The following is a 22,125-nucleotide window of genomic DNA, read 5'->3' as shown; positions in this document are numbered from 1 at the left end:
TTCAGGGTAAGACCGTTTACACACTATACTGTATCTATAATACCGTCTTGTGGTGATTACTTATTCATCAAGTGATTCTTGACGAATAGATACCTCGGTGGTTTGAACTCATTACTGGGCCTCCATATCCTTCTCCACCACGTCTTCCGCCTCGTCCTCCTCCTGCTCCTCCTCCTGTGCCTCTTCAACAGCCCAGTGATCACCCCACTCCCTCGCCTTAGGGACCTTTTCCATCAAGGACCCCTTAACAATGACCTTCCTACTCCCCGGTCTCCCAACCCTCACAATCATACAAAGATCCCCATACTCGAAATCCAACTGCGGCTCGTTCCCAAACGACACCGACGAGGACTGATACTTATTCAACGCGCACATCGGCGTGATCCACCACACTCTCTCCTGCACATCAATATGCTCCCATCGATCTAATTCCTCCGAGTCCTCATAACCCCACGGCCTTCTCTCAGTGTTTATCCCTATCACGCGTCCATTATTAAATTCCACGAGATTATACCCAAAATGAGCGTCCGATTCCGCAACGACTTCGATTGGCGCGCGATCGCACATGATAACGTGTGTCTCGAGATCATACACAACAACGATTTTCGGGTCGAGGCCGTGCTGCTGGGAGAAGATATGCGCGACGGCAGCGTCGGAGCCTTTGAGGACGTCGCGGACGGCGGAGATCTGGGAGGGTTGGGTACGGTCTTTGAGGGGGTAGCGGTGCCGCAGTCCGAAGCCGAGTGTGCCGCCGTTAGGGAGGAAGGTGTCGGAGTTGAGGAGGCGGGTGAGGGAGGATTGGATGGATTGGAAGTGGGAGGGTTTTCCGTCGAGGGACCGGAGGAGGGTTTGGGAGGGCGTCTTGTCATCGTCGAAGTAGAGGTTGTAGGTTAGGGAGACGCGATAGCCTGCGAATTAATTGTTAGCATCAAGTCAGCATCACGTTAGAAGGCGCCTGTGAACAGAGAATAGCGATGGAAAACTTGAATGAACTCGGACCTCGAGTGACCTCGTAAACCTCATGCGTGATATCTCCGAAGAAGAGAGCATACGCAACGGATGGCGTCTTAGTCTGCTTCAACCATGCAGAAAAGTCGAGGATTTCTTCTTGGCGTTCGCCATTATCAGAGCGGAGGACGAGTGCGCCACCTTCGTGTGGCGTTGGGAAGACGACGACGAGGGAGCCGAACATGTTGGGTCCGCGAGGGGTGTCTTGGTGGGCCTTAAAGAACGAGCCGGGCCCTGATGAAACAAACATCAATCGGGATCGCCCGAATGCCCAACAGTACCGACTGTGAAAGGGAATTGCACATACCATAAACGTTCAACTTGTACAGCTCCGACCTGACCCTTCTGTTATCATCCTTCCCATCTAAAAGCTCCTCGCACCACATCCTCGCAAGCCTATCAGAATGCACCGAATCGAAGCGCGAGCTGAAGTCCGTGACGTCGAGTTTGCCCGCCTTGCGATACGTCTCGTCGTATACGTCTTCGCTGTCCCGCCCGAATGTGGCGCCGGTACAGGTAGAGGAGAGATGTTCCATGTCTTCTGTAGTAGGATTGAGGAGACTAATACGTCTATTTATACGGGAAGGAGCAAAAATGAACAATGAAGTGTCTCAGTGTCAGGGTACTAAACGTGATGCAATGGGGGAAAGGACAGTGCCAGTTCCTGCGAAAGACACACCTCGCATCCCTCTCTCTGCCATAGAACAAAGTGAAGTCCTCCGCCGGAATTGCCATCGTGCCACTCGTGAACGGAGGTCTCGTCTTGATGAGGTTAGAAAGATTGCGAGCCTCGTCTGCTACTACTATGTCAGGAGACTGAGCATTCTCAGGAGCGTTAGCAGTTGTAGGTGTGGTAGCATCGGACTCCATTATCGACGTTGAAAGAAAGCACTAGCACGAGCAGTTCAAAGGTAATCGTGGTGCAGAAACGGTTGGCAGTGGTCGACGTGACGGTTCCAGCTGTGGATGGGTCGAGCTTTATACCATTCGTGACTTACTCCTTTAAATTTTGAATTTCAGAAAGTCACCTGCCAGTACCAGTGAGTCAGAGTCGCACCCGAGAACAGAAGGCATTGTTTGACTATCTGAGCAGAACAAGTCAAGTTGCCTCGCGGCGAACTGACTCCAGAGGGAAAGTACGGACGTTGTTGCGATCATTAGTCGAAGGTGTGTTGATTGCGCGGAGCCGCAACACGAGGTAAATCGTATTTGTACATGTTAGGATCGAAGGCTGTAATCCGCGCGACCCCGGTCACCCCGCCCTGGGTACGGCCATTTGGAGATTCGAGTTCCTTATGGCTTTTTCCTAGTGTCAGACCATCGTAAATAATTTATCTACATAGAGGCTATGTGTCCATCGGACGATGGGAAGCGCTGAATATTGAGCTAACACGCATTACTTATAAGTATATATTGCCAGGCGTCGTGGCGTCGGAAAAACGACGTGAGCCAGGCAAGGCAAAACAGCCACAATGCATACTTAGGTGTCGGCTTGTTCAACGTTGGTGTCTCCACTGTGAAACGCTACAAATGCGCTGTATTACGTCTTGATCCAAGCCACAGTCGGTAGCGGGCTGACTCGGATAGGCAGCGTGGCGTCCACCTGACACGATGATACGACATCCGCTCGAACCAGAACGTACGGAAACGTACTGAAGAAGCGCTAGGATCAATATCTGCAGGGGCCACTGTGTAACGGCTACATTCGTAGGAATGACTCGGAATACTTACTGACTGACTGCTGAGTGGTGTGAAATGCTGCTGTGGCCAAGTCGTGGCGCGAGAATTGGGCCACGTGGCCAACTTGTTTGTACATGTTAACATCGGAGGCTATCGCCTTCCGCCAGCAGTGATTGAACGGCCTGAGGTGCATCTTCAACTCGTCTTCCCATGACCCACCTAACTATCTAGTCAGTATACCATGCTAACCCATTACTGGTCACATTTTAGGCTCACTCGCGGAGTCCCGAGGCCATTGTCGATGACACAAACACCGTATCTTGACCATATCCATCGAGATCGAGCTTTGACGACAACGAGCTTGGGACTGCCTGATCTCTTGATATAGCTGGTACCATACTTACGCTTATGCTTATCCTTAGGTCTGCCATCTCTTGCGCTCGTTTTCAAATGACGAATCACGACTTCAGATTAACCTGTCCGCACATAGATATATATATATATGTATATATGTCGGCGATCCTTGCTCGGGCGTCGGTCCACTTGGAGGACGAATCTTGGTTTTCTGATCTGACCATCGATCAGATCCACATCATTCTCTAGGAGACTCAGTCCTCCTGGAAGTTTTTCGCATTTGTATTCATGTCCCATAGCTTCTGGAAGGTCCGTGTTTCATCAATCTGTCCAACAAGTCCGCTAGATGAGCCCAACCCCCACAAACTTTATCGCTACCAGCTTCAAGTCGAATGAGAGTACTACAATGATCTTTGCGCATGCTACTCGCCATACTTACGGGCTTTTTATTCATAATACTTGCTACAAATGCGGCAGTTCGGGAAGGGTGGCATGGAATTGACACGGAGACCCTTCTACTCAGAAAATGTTATATCGAACGACGAGTTTTCATAGCAGGGCTCCGACTAAGAAGCTGTATGTATCTTTTTATCACATGCCCCTCAACCCTCCCGCCACCCACCCCCTCCGGCGGGCAGAATAGTGTAATATTCTTGTCTACCACCAGCCCGCTTTATACGTGGCAGTGACTTGGCGAAGAGATATACAGTCGCCACCATGCTTGCATTCCCGTTTTATTTGCCGCTTCGCGCATTGGCTGGCGGTGGCAGTTTTTGTTTTGTCCAGCACGAACCCTTTGCGCAGGCGGAAGGCCCGGACGTGCTAATTTCATCGTTCCGAACACTATTGGCGCCTCTTTTTCAGCTTTAGATCCATCATACCATAAAGCTTAAACCGCGTGGCACCGGACGTATTTCATGAACGGCGTCGGCCTTCCTCGCCCCCCTTTCCGTCAAAATGCCTTCCGGAAGGATGGACGGCACTCCTAGCAATACCAAAGTCCGCGCAGAGTCGAATCCGGGGCCATCAGCCGCTATCGGCCCACATCGCCCCCTTGTAGCCCTTTGTAGGCTCCGAGGTCGCCATGTATGCTAACCCAGATTGGATTATAGCATAGGCTTGGACTGGAGATCTATTGTGCTCTTTCAAAGCGTCTTTGGGAGACTGGGCCAACCGCGTAACCGTAGGTGTGGCGATGTTGTGCGTTTCATTCTTCGCTAAAACCGAAGGTTTTGGTCTCTTGGTCCGAGCAAGAAGTCGCGAATTTGAAACATCTGCTATTTATGTTAGGTCCGTGTGCAAACTTCTGTGAACGACTTTGTTTGCGGTTATATCGTCGAGGACCTGGCCTAAAATATGTCTGACTTCAAGCGTTCCGTAAGATATGTTACTTAGTCAGACTCGCATGCCCGAATCGACCTAATGATCGTTCAACGTGCGTACACCTGCGTACACGAGTGTCGCAAACCACCATACCATACCTCTCCACTGGATCTTCATGGATCTTCCTTTGGACTCGACGGCACGTTCATCCCACTCGCGTTTCAGGTCCTCGTTTCACACGGATCGATGTGCAACTAGATAATCGGTCCAAGCAGGCTCAAGTGGACCGGGAGCCTTTCTCGGTAAACCAGTCCCGGCCTGGTAGCTTCGGAAGCACAGCCATTGTCATGCAACGGCGGTGCTCCAACGCCCTGACTTTGTCAATTTCGCTGCGAGTTTTGCCGGGAGGTTATGATCTTCGTATCGGTAGGCATCGCGCGCACTGATTCGGTATCAGGACGCTTTGCATTATCATGGGTCGGGACAGACTGTAGCTTTTCATGTCATTTTGGCATGCACAAGCCTTCTTCACCTTCCTCTTCTTTCGCATGCTTCGAGACGCCTACTGCGATTTGAAGAACCAGGGTCATCAAACCGGTATTCATCTCCTCTCGTCCTTGACAAATGAGATACCGGTGGACTGAAGCTGGATTGTGGTTAAGGCCTCGTGTTTACGAATGCCTCTTCTAGTGGTGCAAGTGGTGTTCGCTTTCGAGGGGAGCCGGGCGAGTTCGGTGCGCCCCCGAGGCGTCTACTGCAGCGGTTCTGAATGTACTCCATCGGTAAGTGTATATTGTCTTATTTGTGTAGTACATTCCGCCGTATGAAGTATATACGCTACAGTAGTTATTGAAAGGCGAGGGCTATGTCGTTCTAGCAATGTTCGCACGACATCCGATTGGCAAAAGGGTACGGTCACTTCCGTGAACTGCGACAAGTTACCACAGCGCCTACCATACCAGCTAGTCCCTACATACGAAAGCACCCCCCGGCACCCGGCAGTAAATGACGTACACAAAGTTACACTACAGTATGATACTGGCACTTAAATTCTGTACACACGAGTCAATATCTCACGTAGAAATGAGGTTGATGTCTTTGAATGAAGGCCGATAAGCTCACCTGACATACTGGGCGCCCACGGAAAGTACTACGAAGCAAGAGAATGCGCAGGACTGGTAAGAACAGTGAGAGTTTGTAGCACGGGAGCCATGACTCGACTTCTCTGAGCAGAATTACTGGGTGAAAAACAAACAACGACGCTCGCACTTCTATTTCGGCTATGAATCAGAACCGGTTCGTCCACCCTTGACGCAGAGGCATCGCTGGCTCTGAGTTCATAGTGAAATAGAAGATGCGAGAGACAGAAGATGCCTGTTCACCACAGAAAAAAGCTGTCAGTAAAAGTGCAACGACGAGCGAAGAGCGGGTCTATGAAGGGGAGGGATGGGGAAGAGATGGGATGGATGGATGGAGACGAGTGACTTACTCCCTAGACAGGAGTGCTCTTATATGAGACGTTAACAGAAGTATGTGCCTGGTATTGCCAATACGGGTGCTCGTTTGTCGTCGGACCAGGAAGTATCAAGCGCAAAGACGGTCCGAGGGGAGTTGGAAATGGAGTTGATTTCGGTCTGTCTTCCGGCCGCACACGTGTCGGATCTGCACCCTGAGTAGAGCCTTCGGTATCTCTGGTTTCGGTTCAATCGATCAACGCAGCTCTTTCCGATGGTCTTCGTGTAGCCACGAGACGCGTCGTCGGAGTGACAAACCCGCGACCACAAAGAAGCACACCGGAGCGCTCTGAAAAAAGGAAGACCTCTCGGAGAAGTCCAAGGCTGAGCAGGAGGGCTATGTCAAACGCCCATATCCTGCTATTTCGGCGAAGGCTTACCTGGCAAAATCAGCCCCAACAGTTACGCCGTTCGAGTTTGCTATGGCGGTACGAGCATACCGCCGAATGAGTACACGGATAGGGTAGAGAGAATGAGATACGATGAGCGTCTGAATGGTCACAATACATCGTCACATGGGTATCTGTACGAGAGGGTGGAAGGAGCTATCCTGGGGCCTTTGCGCCGCGAACTCCCCGTTAGACGAAGGAGGTTAGGCGAATAGGCTCGTACATCCTCGGGATCGACACTGAACCTCCTCAATGCGATCAGCACGGTGTAACGCGGAATGGACGTAGAACCATAGGCCATGTTCCTTACTGAGGCGACGGGAAGCTCCACAAGCACATATCGCGTAGGACAGTAAAATAAGATGAAATGATCGACTGCTCTGTGATGAAGCGGACACGCTAGTTGCGTTGCGCGGTGGTAGGGTTCTCCACTGTAAAACACTAAATAAGCACAAAGGAAGCTGAATCAATAACGCACTAACGTGAGTCATAAAGTTTGACACCGCCACATTAGACCTACAGAATTGATAGGGAAAAGAGGAACAGCATGCTCTGTGAGCATCGATACAGACCTCCTGTACATTGAGAGGTTTGGCGGCTGATCCGATAGGTACAGGGCTTGGAAAGACATTTTTCTACAAGTTGTTTGTGCATGCGGTGGCTCATGGACCTCATGCACAGTTGGACCGATCAACATCTCTCCTGAGGGTCGACACCTTGAAGACATGGTGAGCACGGAACTTTCTAGTGTCAGAACGTGCTGACAGACTCACGCTGGATTTAAAGAAACTTTCTCATCTTTATGTACTCCAATGTGCCCTTGAACCAAGTATCTCCGAACGCTTCCAATCCTCTCTTCTCATACCAGCTCACAGCCGTCACTCTCGCATCGCACCACAAGAGCCCAGCGCCCATATCAGTGCGACAATAGTCCATGGTGTGAGCTAATAGCGCGCTGCCAATCCCGCGGCCCTGGAAGGCAGGGTAACATGCAAACTTGCGAAAGCGAAAGGAGACTGGGTGCGATTGTTCCGAGCTGGAGGCGTCTGTGGAGCGTACCGGAAACAAAGTGGGTGCCATGTCCTCCCTGAAGACAGATATGACGGCCACGGGAGTCCCTGTTCCTTGAACAAACGCACCCAGATGATAGCCCGAGTCGTCTTCGGGTAGACGGATGATCTCCGAATCAATGGGAACGTTCGGCCACAGGACTGCATGGCGTAGGGCGACCGTTTCGTCTGCACTGATAGGTCGGATATCCACGGAGGTGACCACAGCTGAATAACGTCGCGTGAGCGATGATTGAACCATCATAGCAAACTCAAGCATACAAGGTTCAGTTTGTGCCATATCTGACCCAAAATCAATCACTGCCTCGAGTTGTGTTTGCACAGCTGACTCGGATGTCGACATACTGAAAACCAAATGAGACACAGGCTGCGAGTGCATCGTTATGCGACCAGCGGTGGGTACATACCTGTACATATGCGATCTAGAGCTGATTGTAGCTGCTTTCAGGTCGTCCGAGGACCGGGATGGAGAGTGTAGCGAAATGAAATGAAAATGGAAGCGCAGATTGACCGCGATAGTTCAACTTGTAAGCCACGCGGCCGCCGCGTGGCGCGCGTCGAGGGAGTCTCCGGGCTGCGAGTCTCATACAATGTGCCGTAATGCTAGTAACTTGGCGCAAGTTGTACTAGCGCCTTGAAAACACGGGTCGAGACTGTTTGTCGAGAAGCTATGCAAACCGCTCTGAATGGCGAGACAATAATCTTGAGTCACTAATTTCCACGGCCAATAACAACGGGTTCAGTGATGGTTTGGGAGGCAATCCACCAGCGACACGAAATAAGACGTTGACAGCAGTTCCAGATCAATGAATAAATATGGTGTAAATTCACGAATCGTGCGAACCAAATTGCGAAGCACAGGTGATGTGAACATTACGTGTACTCAGGGTAAGTAATACAAACGAAGACAGCGGAGTCCGTGGTGTATACGAACTGCCCCTCGAACCAGAGGTATAGCTAATTTGTACAATTTGCTCTGGCGCAGACCGATGAGAGATATTGATACATGAAAGCAAGCCAATAAACATAGCGCTAAACTAAGAAGTGAGGGGAGAAAGTAAGACAACAGCTATACGTGGAGGAAACAGCTCGAAGTCCAGGCAAGAGCACTCACATCATGATGGAGTCTAAAAGTCTCGCCACAAGGCGTCCGCATAGTTCTCAGGCGTAGTTTCCCATGTTCCACCAACAGCATTGAGTACCATGGGCTCAAAGTCGAAGGTAAAGATGACCGTCTCGACCAGGGGGCAGTACAGTCGCAGTTCTCTTGCGAGAGAACGTTGGGCGAGAGGCGTGAGGGGTGGCGGATCCCATTCGGATATCTCGAGCTCAAGGCATCGTAGATAAGGAAGACGGCGGAGATACCCGTATAACATCAAGCGCTAGAAAGACGAGTCAGAAGAGCCGGAATAAAGGTTATGTCGAAATAGAAGAGCGATGCGTGGAGGGAATGAACGATAAAATGTATGAAAACCGACCTCTTTACTATCTACAGGGAATGCCAGCACACCCAAATAACGAAGCGCAGGATCGGGACTGATAGCGTCTACCAAGCTCCGAAGGAACTCGAGTGAAAAGGCTGAGGTATACGAAGAATCGGCGACGTTGATTGACAGCAAGGATTGGGTTGAGAGGTGTAAGTTGGCGATTAAAAGGGCCATTTCGGCCCGTTTTTCTGCGATGTCAGAGCGAGAGAAGCATGTCTTGACACGGGTCACTGGGCGACCGGGGACAAGCGCGCCGACTGCTTCGGTGAAGGTGCATTCGACATTGTGTAGGATAGGTAGCGACCGGGCTCCACGAAGGGAGTGGGGGATGAGTAATACATTTTCGGGGATATCTTCATTAAAATCGGCGATGTATAAGTCGGTGATCTCGTTCTGCTTAGAGAGAAAGGTAACGAGTGACGCGTCCCAGGATAGGTCGCAGTGGAAAGTCTGAAGTTGAAAGTGGCATGAGTTGAGGCACCATGCGTTATGAGGGTCGCTACCATCGTCAATGTATATGTGAAGGAATCGAAGATACGGGAGATGTTGAAGGCCTCCGGAGACAACCTCCCAGTAATCGGAAGGTAGGGCCGGTGGTGTACCGTTCGAAGCCTCGTCGTCATCTTCAAGGGAAATCGATAGTGCCACAACGAGTGGCGAGACACGGGGCTGTTCGGCGAAGAGATTGAACAGGACGCAGGCTGTTTCGGGATCTGCGAGGTGGATAGTATTGTAGAGGGCACGCTCCGCCGCAAGTTGAGAGGTTTTAGAGACCCGACAAAGAGAGCAAAGATCTGCTCGACCCCCTACTAACTTTGCTATTAGAGCGTATGCCTCGAGAGTAAGCTCCATGTGTCGGAGTGCATATCACTTGGAAGGTCAGAAGGAGATGAGCAAGGCAGAATTAACGTCAAATGAAACAAAACGCACCTCGAGGAATGATAGCCTGATGACACTCCCTACGACCGTACGTGAGGTAAAACGAGATAATCTAGTGTCTTGATCGTCACTCGAGAGCGTGAGTTTGTTCATGAGACGGCTGACCAACTGTTTACAAGTGCCCGAGAGGGTATATAGTTAAGAAGGCTGGGACAAAATGAGAGGTTTTGCGTGCTATGCTTGTGGGATGAAAGGAGCGGAGCCGGTCGAAGAAACAGCGAGAGAGCGAAAGTCAAACATTGGACCGGCAAAGGCTTGACGATCCCTATGTATGAGCTCAGTGTCGCCACGGACGCTTTTCGGGCACCACATGGAGGATCTCCGGCTACAACATCCTTACGTCTACTCCCAGGTACCGTCGCCAAAGGTCCAATAGTATCTGGCTCAGAGAAGTGACGCTCGCCTCAGCGCGGCGGGATGATGATGCATCCTGAGAATTTCCAGCGCGGCCAAAGATATGCGGTTGCGCGTGGCCCTCACGTGGCCATCGCCGCTCGGACTCGTCGGTTTGTTCCCTGCGCGACGAAGAGTCCTTTGCACGACACTATTTGGACCGATGGTTCCTGGGGATTCCACGAAGGGCCTGCGGAGACTTTTTTGCCCGGCTGTTGCAGCCTTTCGAGGTTCAATCGAGTTGCTCGGGGGCGTCGGCTGAGTGAGGTGCCCACTATAGCGTACGTTTGGACTCCTTGTTGTGCTATCCAGTTCCAGCAGGCATGTTTACCTTATCGAATCGGAAGAGATGAGAAAGACGAAGAGCCATTGAATGTCCAAGTTCCGCAATGCACTTGCCGCGCCGGGCTTGGCCGCTTGACCCACAGGACTTTGTTCATGCCGTGTTGTGCAATACCTCTAGTGGGGTCCTTATATTGACGTATGGATAACCTCCGGAAAAACTCAAAATTAGAGGGCAAACTTATCACGCACAATCGTGGCACTCACCTCTTGTGCTACCTACGCATAGTGCTACTCCGATCGGGATATCATTTCGGGGGCACGGATGGACGAAATATGATCTTCTTCGTGGCTCCACTAGTACTATAGACGGGCTGGGCAGCTTGCTCGCAGGTCATCAGGGGTGAGTTTTCTTGTTTCATGCCTGTGTTTCCGTTCCCGAAACCTTCCGTAGATATGCGCAGATGTCGATACTCAGACGTATAGCTAATGAAAAGAACCTCAGATAGGACGACCGCTGCACCTGCCACTCAAACCATACTCGCTTGCTCTCAAGGGTGAACCCTTCACATGGGATGCCAGAACGTCGGGATGCGTCTTGTTCGACACACCCACGAGTTTTTCGAACCCTCTACGTCGATTCATGGAGAGCTTGCTCTCCAATGACGTTCGACAGGCGGGGTATAGCGGAGCCGGAGACCACACTTTCATGCATGCCCTAAGGTTTCGTACCGCCTCCAGTAACATGAAATGCTAGTATCGCTCAGTCCCATTTTCAAGCCTTCTAGTAGGACAAATCCACCCAGCAATGCCTCAAAGGCTTATGCATCTGAAGGGCTTAGGCTATCTGCGATAAAGCAGGAACGTCGTTCCAAGGAGCCTGTGAGCCAACGAACGCAAATGGCAGAACCAACCCGTGGGTTCTTACTCGTACTTGTTCATTGCATCTCACGCGACATGACGGACCGTTCAAAGGGGTAAACAAGTAACGGACGCCCATCTCCGCGAGCGACGCCAGTGGCACCTTCCTCACATCGAATCCATGGAGATTTCACATAAAGAGATTCAAGAGATCGAGTGGTTTCAGACCAGACCATATATCACCATGTAACAAGCGACTGATCATGGTCTACTGCCGGGACCGATGAACGAGTACTTTGTCTTTACTGTACAAAGCAGCTGAGTCAAAACTCCAGGACCAGCGAAAACCTGTGACTCGGGCATATATCGGCGATCCAAACTAGTGTGGGTGCGTATGGAGCCTCATTTGCAGCACAAAGGAAGTTATCGGTACTTCCGATGGCAGAAGCATGATCAGGAGAGCACCACTAAAGTCCCCAGTCAACGCATTGATGCAATCGCAAGCAAGGCGAGCGCCCGATAGGCCCATCATGGACACCGTGAGTACTGCCGGGGATAAGACAGACCACATAAGCACGGTTAAGTAGAAGGTTTACAAGATCGAGGCAGCAAGTGTACTCCCTGCTCCTATCAAAAAGACCGCACAGACAAAGTATGGTCCGCCCGAGCGCTCGATGATATGGTTCTGAGATGGTTTATCGAGGAGGCAGCAAGTTGACCGAGCCACACGCGGGTAGGACATCGGGCCCTTGGAGGTGGTGAGTGCCGACAGAGCGGTAAGTCAAAGACATGCTCTTTCTCCCAAGCAAGATCGAGTTTGACCGGTGATCGCGAGTTCCTCAAGAAGTCGGACGGCTCTCGACGAGAGCCGACATGATACACCTAGCACGAAAGAAACAATACTTTATAGTGTCTCTTCTGTGTGCATATATAGCCTTAGCAATCCAAATCGGAGCTTCGATACGGCTATCTCCCCCACATATAACGCATCGAAAGGTTCGGGCAAAGCAGAACATGGAGCTGGAGCACATAGAGGGGCGAGTGCTTCTGTCGCCGGTGTCGCACAAAGAGTGCGATGGCAGTTGCCGACACTGAGTTCGTCGATATGTATAGGGCTGCATAGGGGCTCTGTTGTGGGAGGCGGATAATGAAAGAAGCTGCCCTTATGTCCTCTCTTCTCATATGACGCCCCTTCTGCGCACGAAGATTCCGATTGGCACGCCACAGAGTATGTCCGCCTTGTGAGAGCATGACGGTGCCGAGGAATGGAAGCATCTACCAGCACTGTGGTATGGTGCGAAGCACTTAGTCACCGCATAAAATATTCAACCGCCAAATTTGTGCTCGGGAGGTCGAAATTCCAGTTTATTGAAAGAAAATTCCTGGAGCATATTTAAAAAACCCGGGACTCTCATAAATAATAAACAATTCTATTAAATAATAAACAATTCTATTAAATATTAATTGTTTGGCGGGAGAAATTGAAACCCGCCAAATCTGGTGGGTGGGAACTTTGAAAGTCCCTCAGTTTTAATTATTTTGGAAATCTGTCTTGGGGATCTCTTCCTTTCATCAAAAGGAGCATTTTGACAAGACAGATAAGTCTTAGAGGCGAATTTGACCCTCCTGTGACCGGGTCTTCCCGGTGTTCGACTTATGCGGTGAGTAAGTGCTTCGCACCATACGAGCAGCGAGTCGCAATCCAGAGAGCCAAAACAACGGGAAGGCATACCGTATATGAGACACTCAGCAAATTGTCGAGGTTACTGCACGCAGGCCATGGGTGGATAGATCTTCTTTCCAGAAAGAACTACCAGAAAAAGAGTCGCGCGTAGTTCTTCATGTGGGATTGTAGGTGATGTAGGTTGGAAGAGATCACAAGTTAACTGGATGAGAGGAAACCAGGAGGTATGATTCAGAGGATTTGACTCCCCAACAAGGCTACGGCTTTGGATCCTAACAAGGACAAACAATGTATGTGGCGCGCCACCCTTGTCTGCCGTGTTGGCACTTGACTGTGATCAAGTCCCCCGGACGCTGGGGTCGAGTTCAAGAATTCACACTATTCGCTCAAACTCTTTGAACTCAATATCTTTAAACCCCCTATCAACCTTCTGTAAAAATTTTAAAGCAAGAGCAACCATGCTTTCTTTAAGGCAACGAGCTCCACGCGTCCGAAAGCCAACTTGACACCCTGTGTCTGGGGGACTTGACGGTCGAGTGCCAACACTGCTTGTCTAAAAACCAGACAGTGAGCCGAACAATATTGAAAAGCAACTTATGTACCAATCAACACCATTTATTCCTATCATTACAATCGTGGCAGCTCGATCTATATAACATAGCATCCAACACCCTCCAACCAGACCACCCCCTCAACCCCGTCTTCCCGGCTCATCGGCGGCACCTCCACCATCTCCCCATCTCCGAACCCTATCAGTCCCGATCACACTACGGTATGTACGAGCCCTTCACAACCACCACGACATCTATGGACATAAGTAAATACACATATACCAGAGAAGTATAAAGAAAGACTATGCACAAAATCCCAAGAACAGAAAAGCAGGGGAAGAAAGTGAGTCCACGACGCGCCTCCACCAGAAGCGAAGGCGCGACGGGACTATGGAGGGCTTCAAGCCCAAAGGAAGAGGGAGAACGTGAACCATAAGACAATAAACCTCCGATAAGTAAAGTGAAGTAAAGCAAATATACCAAGAGAGAACGTGCGAGGAGGGATGAATGGATCGATCAGTTGAAGGTGAATGCAAGGAAGGGATCGTTGATGTCGTGAATAAGTATGTGCGTGAATGCGTGAATAATGGTAGAGCCTTGGACCTGAATGGATGATGCTACTGGAGAATAATAGGCGACCATGGCGAGTATTGATACAGAGGTGTGAAGACGAGCCGGAAAGAGAAGGACTGAAGAAGGTTCTATGAGGTCTGATAGATCTTGACGCTCTTCACTTCCCAATCTACAAAGAACATGGCCACGCCACACGTCAGCACAACGCCACACAACCCTCACTCCACGCGCCCATCCCAGACACACAACATGAAGAAGGGAAAAGCACTCACAAGCCTCATCGAAACTCGACCCATGATTCTGTACATAACTCTCACACGTACTGACCCCCGTCCTCGTCGCACAACTCTGATCCTGCCCTGGTATGCCCGTCGTATCCCACCCGGTTCCGGCCCAATCACCACACAACGTCGTATCGAAGATCGCGACCTGCTCGTAGAAGTAGGTTGCGGTGGTGCAGTCTGTGGTGGGCCAGTCGGCCATGGGTGTTCCCCAAGAGTCGGGGTCCGGCGAGCCTGAGGTGATGTCGGAGGGAATGGCGGAGCGAGTCCAGAAGTAGACAGAGACGCCGGACGAATCGAGCTTCACTATATTAGGTCAAAAGCGTCAGAAAGGATGGATTGATATGGGATATATAGTCAACGGGACGCACTGGCGTAAACTCCTCCACCGGCATCGTTGAAGGCAGCACCGAAGGAGTTAGTCTCAACCGCACGAACACCACACCCTTGGTTACCTGTCTCCGCAGCGGCGCAGTTCGTGCCGCCCACGATGGTGCCCGTGATCCCGAGCGTAGAGGACGACGACGAGGGTAGGTTGCAACCTGGGTTGGTGTGGATCGTGGCTTGGTTGTTCGTATAGTCATTCACGCCCTATCCCTCGCTCGTAAGTGGCGATTTGATTAATCCATAGGTTATCGATCAACTTACCTCGACGATGTCAATCTCACCACCTGCAGGCCAGTTTGGACCTTCAAGGCAGAACCCTTTGAGTTCAAGGGGAAAGCAGAAAGAAGGAAGTACATACCGTTCGTCCAGAAAGCTGGCCAGGTGCCACATCCAGTGGGCATATGAACGGCATCCATGATCATCAATCCCTGGTCAAATGAGAACTCGGTCGTGATCCGAACCTGTCGATCCATAATGAGCCACAAACCCAAGGAGCAAACCCGGGAATCCAACGTACTGAGTTACGGTTCGTTGTAACAGTGTCCGTAGTGTCGACACGCATGTAGGCATTTCCCGCACTGTTGATCCCCGTCAAGTTGCCCGAAGCCTGGAAACAATGGGATAAGCAAGACTTCCTTTTCTGGGAAACGAATAGACGCACAGCAGCACTTCCGCTCAGGTAGTTGACATTTCCTGTCGCGGAAGCAAATTTAGGCATCGCACCGCCGGGATAGTATAGATAGAAATGGACTCACCATTCGTGGGATCTGCCAAGGTCCAGAAATCCCAGCCCGAAAAGAAATTGTCTCCTTCCTAGCGAACCGTCCAGCACAAACAGTCCAGGTAACACCCTCAGCCCTCTTTCCACGAAGACACGTGAAGGAAACGACTCACCCAGTTCTGTGCGACCTTCCAAGCCGACGTCGATGAAGGCGTAGCGCTAGACCCTGTCTTCGTGGCCGTAGAAGGAACCGCGCTCGCTGTTGCGCTAGCATGTCCACTCGTAGCGCTGGTAGCGTTTGCACCCAGACCGGAGCCCGAGCCGTCTGACTCCCCCTGCAGACTCACGACGCATTGCTGTTGACCAGTACTAGATCGTGCAACCAGACGATGGTCAGAACGTTTGTCGACGAGAAGGCCACCAAACGCGATTCGAAGGTCGCGTGCAAGGCCAGCGCTATGTTTCAGTGCGACCTTGTGGAAGCTTTCCGTTGCGCGCCTGAAGATGTTGGAGTGGGCGGCCTCAGCTGGGTATGCTTGCGCAAGAGCAAGGAGGATGAGATATGTGGGGAGATGCATGTTGTATGGGAATGTGAATGGGATTGGTGAATGGTGCCGCCGTTCGAAGGTATCGCACGCGAAAGCGTATACTTATAGGTCGTCAACGAGCACAAAGGCAGGGATTGTCTCTATACAACGGAGAACAGCGATAGTGTTCGGCACAGCCGAAAGCAAGAACAGAGAGCGAGAGGGAGTAGAGGCCGTGTAGTGGCCTGTCTAAGAGAGGGGGAAGAAAAGAGTGTAAAATGGAATGGTTGCCTGTATAAAAGCGGGACTCCACCAACACGAGGCTGAGAAGGCGTGCCCCGGATCTGTAAACAAAAACTGCGCGCCACGCCAGGACGGGCCACGTTGCCATGGTCGTCCATACATACCATCGCGCCTTTCATTCCTCTGCCAAAAATCCGTGTCGACAGTCGGTGAAAGCAATAGCCTGTGGCGAGTGAATGCGAAGCGAAGTGTCCAAGCGCAAAGCTGCTGAATATCGCAGATCTATTGATTTGCGCCGTCTGTTGGAAATTGCTGAAAAAGCCGGCGCATCAATTTGATGCACTGCTTATAGATCGCGCATTCCACGGGTTCGTCGCGTGGGATCAGTGAGTTGTAGGTCCATATTTATAGAAGTGCCACAGCGAACACCTCCAACATGTGTACAAAGACTACGCCTCTGGAACGTAGAGTACCCGCCAGATGTAATCAATGCAATCTAAAGAGAAAGCTACAGATGAGCTGAATTTTTTTCATAGACGTATCTTCAGCTTTCTCTTTCCGGGGACAGCATCGTCCCGCCGTCGCAGCCTGGCCTCACAGCACCCTATACCACACGCCCCTTCTCACATGCTCAACCTCATCGTATACAGCCAACACATCTAAACCTTCGACCGCAGAATTCTCCGCGATCACTCGCCCGTATTATCCAAACGGAGTATCAGTGCCACACGAAGAACACACCATACCCATCCTATATGTCCCACCACTCTTCGTCTCCGTAGTATGGAAGAGCATGATGCGTAGATATTACGATCCATGAAACGAGCGCCTTTACCTCGTAGTGCTGGATCAGTGTCTCAATTTAGTCCAACTTCCTACTGGACAACGTCGGACACGTTCGCTGCAACAGAAGTAAGCTCAAAGCAATCCACGATATCATAGAGCCACGAAGGCTGGGGACAGGGTTGTCAGCGAGATGCTCACTGAGCCGGCATCACAACAGGAGAAATAAAACGGTCACAAATCAGTGTTGTGTGGCGTATCGGTGGCGCAATAAGTCAGCTAGTCGAAAGGAAGGTGGAGTCATCTAGCCAAAAACTAACCTCCTTCGTCGTCGTCTAGAAAGTCGTCCGTGATCGCGATCCGTCTCTTCGAACCTGATCGAGTGAAGATGGAGTCGAGACCGTTGTGTATATTCGAATCGCAGAAAGCACACTGTACTTATCGAGGCTCCGCCCGTAGAGAAGCATGATACAGTAGCACAAGAAAAGGGCCTATATGTTTCATGACTTCTCGTCCCTAAAGTCATACAATGAAGGGGAGTGAAGGGGACGCGGAGTGGGAAAGAGAGGGAAGACATGGGAAAGAAAGACATACTAGCTTCCAAACTGGCGCCGTAGACAATATGTCGCTCCATACCCCAGAGTACTAGGCAATGAACCTCTTTCGGACCTCCTTTATCCTGAAGTAGCAGCATATCACTCTGCAATCAAGAGAGTCAGGGAGAATAGATAAACTCCACAGCCAGAATCGTCTTTAGGGACGAAGTCGAGTCTCTAACATGTCTCCAAGGTTCAGCGCGACCGTAAACGGAAGAGCGGAGGTACAGCAGCTGAGGCGAAGATAGAATATATATATATATATCAAGGCGAGCCAAGATGAAGACACCCATAGTCGATCTCAGAGGTCGCTGATGAGGAAGAGTTTCAAGGCTCTTCCCGCTTCGGCCACTTGCAAGAGAGCCGCGAACGGAAACTGCCGGAGCTCGAGGTGATGTGGCCCGGTGGCGCACAATCCTGATCCCAACTCGTAGAATTCGTTTACGGTAGCAGGGACAGTCCATTCGAGACGATATACACGGACGTAAATGAGGACAGTTCGTACAAACTTAAATCATGGCTCTCCTAAGGGGAATTGCATTCTACATCGTATCGGCTGCAGTCGAGGCCTTCATTCGGAATCCGAACTGTAATAGAAGATTTTGTGATATGTTCTTAGATACCCGTCGTACACCCGTTTCGTTCGCTTGATCTTCGGGACTCGAGCTCTCTCAGACGGCGCACCAACCCTAACCATGAGCACCAGATCCGCATACGCGCACAAACTCAACGGCTCGTTCCCAAACGTCGTATAGTCCTTCGAGTCAGTGTTGAGAAACGTCGGTTCCGTGATCCACGTCACGGGCTCTTCAATGGCAGGATCGCGGGGGTAAGCGTCTGCCCAGCTATCGATGACGATTCCACGATGGTCCCGCAGAAGAATATCGCAGAGGTTGTCTTCGTCCCCGAGGTCCCCAAGGTAATCGACGAAGTGATCGCACATGATGCTTGTGTCATTCGCTTTGTATACGGCCATGAGGAAGGGCTTCAGGCCTTGCTGAGATAGAAGGCGAGATATGGTGGAATCAGCGCCCTTGAGGCGGGAGATGATATTCTGCTTCTTGAAGTATTCGTCGCTGTCGGTGGGGTACTGATAGCGGAGGCCGAACCCAAGGAGACCGCCTTTGGGGAGGAACGTTGGCTCGGAGAGTATTTCGGTGAGGGAGGTGGCGATCGAAGTCTCTAGGATGTTGGATTCGATGACGATGGACGTCTTTTCAGTGGCAGAAACGTCTTTCGAGGGGTCGTCGTAGTAAAGATTATACGTGAGAGATACACGATAGCCTACACAGAATGCGAAAATTCATCAATATGCGAGTGTATTAAGCAGCTGAACAGCAGTGAAAAGGTGGACAAACCGTGTTTAACCTCGTACACTTCATGAGAGACGTCGCTGAAGAACGCAGCATAGGCGATGGAAGGCCCGTCTTTCTTACCCATCCAAGCAGTAAAGTCAAGCACAGTGTGTTCCTCAGCGTCATTGGGACATAACACCAGTTCACCGCCTTTGTGAGGAGTGGGAAAGACAACGACAAGAGACCCAAACATAGTCGTCCCACGCGGTGTATCCTGATGCGGCTTGAAAAATGATCCAGGGCCTGTGACGGAGACCGTAGTCGAGTTATTAGTTATTCGAACGACCAAGGACAGGTGTGATACCGCCGCACCATATACGTTAAGCTTGTACAACTCTGCCCTGATCGGGCGGGTGCTGTCTTCGCCTACGAGAAGCTCTCCACAAGCTACCTTAACAAGCCCGGAGCGTTCAGCGTCAAAATGACAGGCGAACTCGCTGCAATCGAGCTTGCGAGCCTTCCGATATGACTCGTCGAGAACATCCTGTTGGTTCCGACCAAAGGTAGCTGCTGCGCACACGTCTGAAAGATGTGCGAGCTCTGTGTCAGTGGCGCTGGAGAGGTTGATGCGGCTTGAACAAGGTGTACGGAGTATGGTCAAGTGAGCATCTCAGTGAATATGAGTAAACTGAGGAGGTTCAGGCTCACCGAAAATCTTGGCCGTCTCCGTAGAAGAGAGTGAAAGCCTGTGAGGGTAGCTGCATTGTTCCATGACTGAAGGAAGGTCGTGTCCTCAGAAGATCGCCGAGTTTCACTAAAAGCTCTTTGTGCAGAGGACTAAGGTCACCGGCTTCAGATGAGGAGTCACTGTCGGTGGACGAGACGGACGACGAGGCGGACGACGAGGCGGAAGGCATGGGGAAGACCAGGAACGAGGGGAAATTGGAACGAGCCAAAGAGCAGCCTTTATATATGTGTTGTGCGCCACCCGTTGGATGAATCGAGAGTCGGATATCGGACCCTTCTCAAGCTCGGGAAAATGAAATCCCTGGAAGGAAGGGAGGAGTTTTATGACTCGATGGATGCCGAGTTTCATATCAGAAGAAAACAGTCGATCCGACTCGAGAAAGGCTGCCTGAATGTTCACCGACGAGTCAAAGCATGGCGGCGGCCCCGGGCAAGCTAGTAAAAGTAAGTAAGGTATGAGACGCACATATGAGGAGAAACGAGGCTAGTCGCCTGCAAGTATGCAGCCTTCACGTTGTCAATGTCAGAACATACATGAGCGAAGAATACGAACATCACCTGCCTGGGGCTCTGACACCCATTTTCAAAGGGCACGGTGCCGGCAGCCGAAGCAATGCCGAAGCGTCACCGCAGCCTCGTGCTATGAACGCCACTCCGTGCAAACCCAAGACACCGTGTGCCTTGCGGAGATTTTTCATTGCGGCTCCTGACGCTTGCGCTTCACCTCGTCTTTTACCACTGGTTTCCCCTAGTAATGGGCAAAGAACCTTCATTCTCTTGCGGGACCGTTGCAGCTTGCTGTTCGGCCAGAGGATCTCTGAATCATTCTCTTTTACGGTAAGGATGAAGAGGCTCGGTTCGTTCTGTCCTTGCCAGCTCTCCTACACTTACTGATATCACTGCCGTGCATGTCAGTCGTATGAGTCTTTCCAACCCACTACCAAAACATGTGGAGCAACTAGCCGCCACATGCGATATCGCCACCTTCGGTATCGACGACCAAAATGTCCTAGACGAATCCTATCGCAAGGCAGGAAAGCTGGTCGGTGTGGAGATGCATCATGTATGTTACGCGAGATTTGTTTCAATTCGAACAACACGCGCAGTTCGTAGGTTCTCTTGGCCATAAATATAGGTTATCTTTGCATCTCGACCTCGGCTACTAGGTGGTACAAATACGAAAATAAGTAACACCATCATCATTCGAAGTCGGTATTGTCCACATTGATCAAGATGAACTACAAGGAACAAGTGTCCTGCCTGTACTGATTGTTCTCTGATCCCCGTAGGAATGAATCAAGACAAAAATATCGTTTGCTTTAGTTATAGGCGTTCGACATCTCGGTGTCCTGATAACTTTCAAAAGATAGCTGAGTTTTGGGACCAGAAGGGCCTACGTGAGGAGGGTCCTGATGAATCAGGAACCGTGGTTGAGCTTTTGCAATATACTCAAGTGAAGGAGTTCTCACCCTCCGGTGCGTATCTAGGCTTATGCTTCTTTCAACCATGATGTCGATTTGGATTGGCGGTGGATTCATATGCGCCTGAAAAAAAAGCGTTTAAATACAGGCGGTGCTGCGATCCTCATCGTATATGGCGGTGGCACACTTACTGAGGTGTTCAATGGCCTGCCACTGTGCTGTTCCAGGGTTTCGGGGCCGAATTCGACTCGACCCCGACCGGTCGCCTGGAGCGGGAACACCTCAATGTCTTTGGATGGTTCCGGTGGACGCTTCCATCCCCGAAAGTCCTCGCGGCGATTGAGTGTGGCGAGAAGAGAGCTAAAGTACACTGCGGGAACAGATAGAGAAGGTTTGAGATGCGCGTGGGCATAGACAAGCTGACTTACTTCTACTGAGCATGTAAAATGCGCCATCGTAGGCAAACGAATGCCGCATCCTGAGCATCTACATATGATTTAGAAAGCGCACCAACTCCGAAGATACGTTACCTACAATGGCTAGTGTCGCGATTGCGACAACACTTGATTCAGGCGTAGTTAAACTAAGTATTGTGTGTGCGTGAGATCGCGTATTCAGACCCACCTGGTCAGAACTCCTGTCGTCACGACGTAAAGTACGAGAAGACTGATCAAGGACGTGGCCCTGAGTAAATCAAAAGTCAGAAACTCAGGCCACATCAAGGCATGGTAAGCAGTACACACTGCTCAAGCCCAGATCGAACCTTCCATAACAAGACGCACTGAATGCCGGCGAGTTGCACATCGGAGATGAGTGCTGAGGTCAAGGTAACCTCTATTTGAGCGAGGAGATCTATTGCGATAATGTCTGGCTTTCCGGTCCTGCCCTAACAATAAGTGGTGGGTTCATATAGGTACTACCAAAGTATACTCACGTTCGCACTGCAGCATCTACGTATCAGAGCAAAAGTTCATGAGGACCAGTATGTGATGTAAACAAACATATTGCTTACAAAG

At 50.8% G+C, this 22,125-nt stretch overlaps 7 protein-coding genes across 7 annotated transcripts in view; 1 reads left to right on the top strand and 6 right to left on the bottom strand.

The window, feature by feature from the left end:
• Positions 1-111: 111 nt before the first annotated feature.
• STEHIDRAFT_157770 (uncharacterized protein) lies at positions 112-1,878 on the bottom strand (the record flags this gene model as incomplete). Its single annotated transcript, XM_007305050.1, has 4 exons — positions 112-908; positions 1,000-1,242; positions 1,316-1,578; positions 1,688-1,878. The coding sequence occupies 4 exons, from the start codon at positions 1,876-1,878 to the stop codon at positions 112-114; spliced, it is 1,494 nt and encodes a 497-aa protein (XP_007305112.1).
• Positions 1,879-6,903: 5,025 nt separating this feature from the next.
• On the bottom strand, positions 6,904-7,653 carry STEHIDRAFT_147702 (uncharacterized protein). Its single transcript, XM_007305049.1, has 3 exons — positions 7,600-7,653; positions 7,042-7,545; positions 6,904-6,984 (listed from the first exon to the last, which is right to left on the bottom strand). The coding sequence occupies exons 1-2, from the start codon at positions 7,616-7,618 to the stop codon at positions 7,049-7,051; spliced, it is 516 nt and encodes a 171-aa protein (XP_007305111.1). The 5' UTR covers positions 7,619-7,653; the 3' UTR covers positions 6,904-6,984; positions 7,042-7,048.
• A 521-nt stretch (positions 7,654-8,174) lies between these two features.
• STEHIDRAFT_122200 (uncharacterized protein) lies at positions 8,175-10,135 on the bottom strand. The gene is made up of 4 exons (XM_007305048.1): positions 9,756-10,135; positions 8,817-9,695; positions 8,453-8,720; positions 8,175-8,375 (listed from the first exon to the last, which is right to left on the bottom strand). The coding sequence occupies exons 2-3, from the start codon at positions 9,675-9,677 to the stop codon at positions 8,466-8,468; spliced, it is 1,116 nt and encodes a 371-aa protein (XP_007305110.1). The 5' UTR covers positions 9,678-9,695; positions 9,756-10,135; the 3' UTR covers positions 8,175-8,375; positions 8,453-8,465.
• A 3,452-nt stretch (positions 10,136-13,587) lies between these two features.
• STEHIDRAFT_147699 (uncharacterized protein) lies at positions 13,588-16,237 on the bottom strand. Its single transcript, XM_007305047.1, has 9 exons — positions 15,671-16,237; positions 15,532-15,589; positions 15,438-15,469; positions 15,294-15,383; positions 15,135-15,237; positions 15,038-15,078; positions 14,761-14,980; positions 14,381-14,695; positions 13,588-14,277 (listed from the first exon to the last, which is right to left on the bottom strand). Exons 1-9 carry the CDS (start codon positions 16,073-16,075, stop codon positions 14,237-14,239), a joined length of 1,305 nt encoding a protein of 434 aa, XP_007305109.1. The 5' UTR covers positions 16,076-16,237; the 3' UTR covers positions 13,588-14,236.
• A 626-nt stretch (positions 16,238-16,863) lies between these two features.
• STEHIDRAFT_122198 (uncharacterized protein) lies at positions 16,864-17,566 on the top strand. Its single transcript, XM_007305046.1, has 2 exons — positions 16,864-17,250; positions 17,371-17,566. The coding sequence occupies exons 1-2, from the start codon at positions 17,244-17,246 to the stop codon at positions 17,517-17,519; spliced, it is 156 nt and encodes a 51-aa protein (XP_007305108.1). The 5' UTR covers positions 16,864-17,243; the 3' UTR covers positions 17,520-17,566.
• A 651-nt stretch (positions 17,567-18,217) lies between these two features.
• STEHIDRAFT_169192 (uncharacterized protein) lies at positions 18,218-19,858 on the bottom strand (the record flags this gene model as incomplete). Its single annotated transcript, XM_007305045.1, has 4 exons — positions 18,218-18,930; positions 19,005-19,244; positions 19,314-19,573; positions 19,650-19,858. 4 exons carry the CDS (start codon positions 19,856-19,858, stop codon positions 18,218-18,220), a joined length of 1,422 nt encoding a protein of 473 aa, XP_007305107.1.
• Positions 19,859-21,007: 1,149 nt separating this feature from the next.
• The window catches only part of STEHIDRAFT_157766 (uncharacterized protein), a gene marked incomplete at both ends in the record, with an annotated part of 3,022 nt that continues 1,904 nt past the window's right edge, over positions 21,008-22,125 (bottom strand). Inside the window, 7 exons of the mRNA XM_007305044.1 lie at positions 21,008-21,097; positions 21,158-21,232; positions 21,301-21,479; positions 21,538-21,595; positions 21,644-21,671; positions 21,734-21,793; positions 21,892-21,995. Of these exons, the coding sequence (XP_007305106.1) occupies positions 21,008-21,097; positions 21,158-21,232; positions 21,301-21,479; positions 21,538-21,595; positions 21,644-21,671; positions 21,734-21,793; positions 21,892-21,995 (594 nt within the window). The remainder of the gene's footprint in view (positions 21,098-21,157; positions 21,233-21,300; positions 21,480-21,537; positions 21,596-21,643; positions 21,672-21,733; positions 21,794-21,891; positions 21,996-22,125) is intronic.

This window comes from Stereum hirsutum, assembly GCF_000264905.1.
Source record: "Stereum hirsutum FP-91666 SS1 unplaced genomic scaffold STEHIscaffold_8, whole genome shotgun sequence".
Taxonomy (NCBI): domain Eukaryota; kingdom Fungi; phylum Basidiomycota; class Agaricomycetes; order Russulales; family Stereaceae; genus Stereum; species Stereum hirsutum.
This window is presented reverse-complemented; position numbering and strand designations above follow the sequence as displayed.

Excerpts from the sequence above, each read along its gene's own strand:
- STEHIDRAFT_122200 (XM_007305048.1), bottom strand. The coding sequence starts at position 9,677 with ATGGAGCTTACTCTCGAGGCATACGCTCTAATAGCAAAGTTAGTAGGG. Across the intron at positions 8,721-8,816 it reads TCCCTGTAGATAGTAAAGAG|CGCTTGATGTTATACGGGTA; the intron begins GTCGGTTTTCAT and ends TCGTCTTTCTAG.
- STEHIDRAFT_147699 (XM_007305047.1), bottom strand. The coding sequence starts at position 16,075 with ATGCATCTCCCCACATATCTCATCCTCCTTGCTCTTGCGCAAGCATAC. Across the intron at positions 15,470-15,531 it reads CTTGGCAGATCCCACGAATG|GAAATGTCAACTACCTGAGC; the intron begins GTGAGTCCATTT and ends CTTCCGCGACAG. Across the intron at positions 15,238-15,293 it reads TTACAACGAACCGTAACTCA|GTTCGGATCACGACCGAGTT; the intron begins GTACGTTGGATT and ends ATGGATCGACAG.